The sequence below is a fragment of the Penaeus japonicus genome, unplaced genomic scaffold, assembly GCF_977035675.1.
Source record: "Penaeus japonicus unplaced genomic scaffold, GWHDUDI00000001_assembly GWHDUDI00000002, whole genome shotgun sequence".
Lineage (NCBI taxonomy): Eukaryota > Metazoa > Arthropoda > Malacostraca > Decapoda > Penaeidae > Penaeus > Penaeus japonicus.
The window spans coordinates 50,797,659-50,800,158 of NW_028234404.1; the positions used below are offsets into that span (position 1 = coordinate 50,797,659).

Genomic DNA, 2,500 nt, shown 5'->3' on the forward strand with positions numbered 1-2,500 from the left:
ATACATATATATATATATATATATATATATATATATATATATATATATATATATATATATATATATATATAGCCGTCTGGTAATTCAGTGATCAGCGTGTCGACTTCACATCCCTATGGTGGGCAGATCGTCCAAGCTCGTGAGCTTCCACTGTTACCTAGCGGTTACTGACGGAGTTGGGCACTGCATTGGGTAAGGACATATAATTTAATATATATGTATATATATGTATATATTCATATATATAAGTAAATATATATAAATACATATATTCATATATATACCTATATATGTATATAAATATACATACATACAAACATATATATATATATATATATATGTATATATATATATATATATATGAATACATTTTTATATTTATTTTTATATTTATATATGAATATATATGTATATATATATATATATAAATATATATATATATATATATATATATATATATATATATATATATATGTATGTATGTATATATATATATATATATATATATATATATATATATATATATATATATGTATGTATATATATATATATATATATGTATATATATATATATATTTATACATATATACATATTTATATATACACACATATATATATGTGGGCCTTTCACATCTTTTTTCCGATTATGACAGAGATTCGTCTAATGATGTTTGCTTTGTGAATCTGAAACGTATGATATTTTACTAATGCAATCCAATTCCTCTGCAGGTTCCACCTCAGTACAACGCCCAGTATAACGTAAACGATGAATACTCAGGCAACAACTATGGTCATCAAGAGGACCGCGATGGCTATAAGACTCAAGGAACGTACTATGTGCAGCTCCCCGACGGCCGTCTGCAGAAGGTGACCTACTACGTTGATGGCGAATCCGGCTACGTGGCAGAAGTCATCTATGAACCCTCTCCACCATACGCTTAATGTGTTGCAACCTTATTTATGGTACGAAATAAATCGTATACTGCCAGATGTAAAGTATTTTGATTTAATTCCGAATGAGCGCAAATGATACAACAAATCTTTTACCTTTGTGCTCGCGTTACAAAGCGTACTTCCGAACTGACATATCTCCAGCTTATGAAGCAACGACTTTATATCAACCTGTTCCATCTGACGCCTGATATTTTGTATTTGCATTTGTATTGACATTTACTTCTAATATTTTGTATTGCAGCTTTATAGTTTCCATATTGTTCGAAATAAATATGCTAAATCTAAAAAGGAGGTACTTTGATCTTAAAATCACACAAGTGTTTAATTCAGGACACCTGGCACAACCGAGGAATTAGCGCTATGGTACACATAGTGTGCGATGGAAAATATTCTGAATAATTGTTGGATACATGTAAAAGACATGAATTTAGATAATCATATGCCTTGTGTGTGTATGTGTATGTATACAACAGTATACACACACATATGTACGGATATATAAAAATAGATGATAAACAACATCACTTTATTTCAGGAGGATCAAAGGACACAGGGAAAGAACCAAGGGAGTCACTTTGGGATTTACTTGACGGTGGGAGTTCATTAATTCGGTTGTTATAAAGGGTGGTTGCTCCCACGGTAAATAGACGAAGGTATGAATACAAAATTGTCAAAAATATATTTGTCATATACCTTAAGCAGTATCGATTTACGGAAATGAAAATTACAGGAAGCTGAACAAGAAATCTATCTATCTATCTATCTATCTATATATATGTATATAAAGATAGATATATAAATATACATATGTTTATACATACATATACATACATATATATGTATACATATATGTATGTATATATATATATATATATATATATATATATATATATATATATATATATATATATATATATATATATATATATATATATATGTATGTATATATATATACCATATAAGAGGATTTAGTGCCAAAGTTATCTTGTGACTTTAATCAAAGTAGGGTTGTCACTGTGGATTATTCGTCTTTCTATACTTAATTCGCATCATTATCTATCTGGCAAGTACTTTTTTAATGACCGGAAGCCCTTCCTACCGACAATCCGATATCTTCTTGATGGGTTTTGTCCCAATCTTGTAATAAACCGGTGATGTTAAGCGTTTAATATTTATATCTAACTGCCTAATATGTAGATTTAAAACGAGCGTATGCCATCTCTCTAAAACAAAGATATTACTTAACATCAATGATTTTGTAGTCATTGTGTAGTATTTTTATCTTTATCATAATTATTATCATTATCAGTATTTTTATTAGCATTATTTCTGTTATTGTTATCATCAATACGATTCTCGTAATCTCTGATATTATTCTTATTATTTTTTAGTACACACACATATATATGTATATCTATACAGTATATATATATATATATATATATATATATATATATATATATATATATATATATATACATATATACATATATATGTAAACATGTTTTCAGAATAGAATCATTGATGAGAAATAAACTATAATATA

At 27.4% G+C, this 2,500-nt stretch overlaps 1 protein-coding gene across 1 annotated transcript; it reads left to right on the forward strand.

Annotated features, from left to right (window-relative positions):
• The first annotated feature begins 115 nt into the window (after window positions 1-115).
• LOC147472429 (pro-resilin-like) lies at window positions 116-942 on the forward strand. The gene is made up of 2 exons (XM_086545743.1): window positions 116-175; window positions 730-942. The coding sequence occupies exons 1-2, from the start codon at window positions 116-118 to the stop codon at window positions 940-942; spliced, it is 273 nt and encodes a 90-aa protein (XP_086401869.1).
• Window positions 943-2,500: the final 1,558 nt, after the last annotated feature.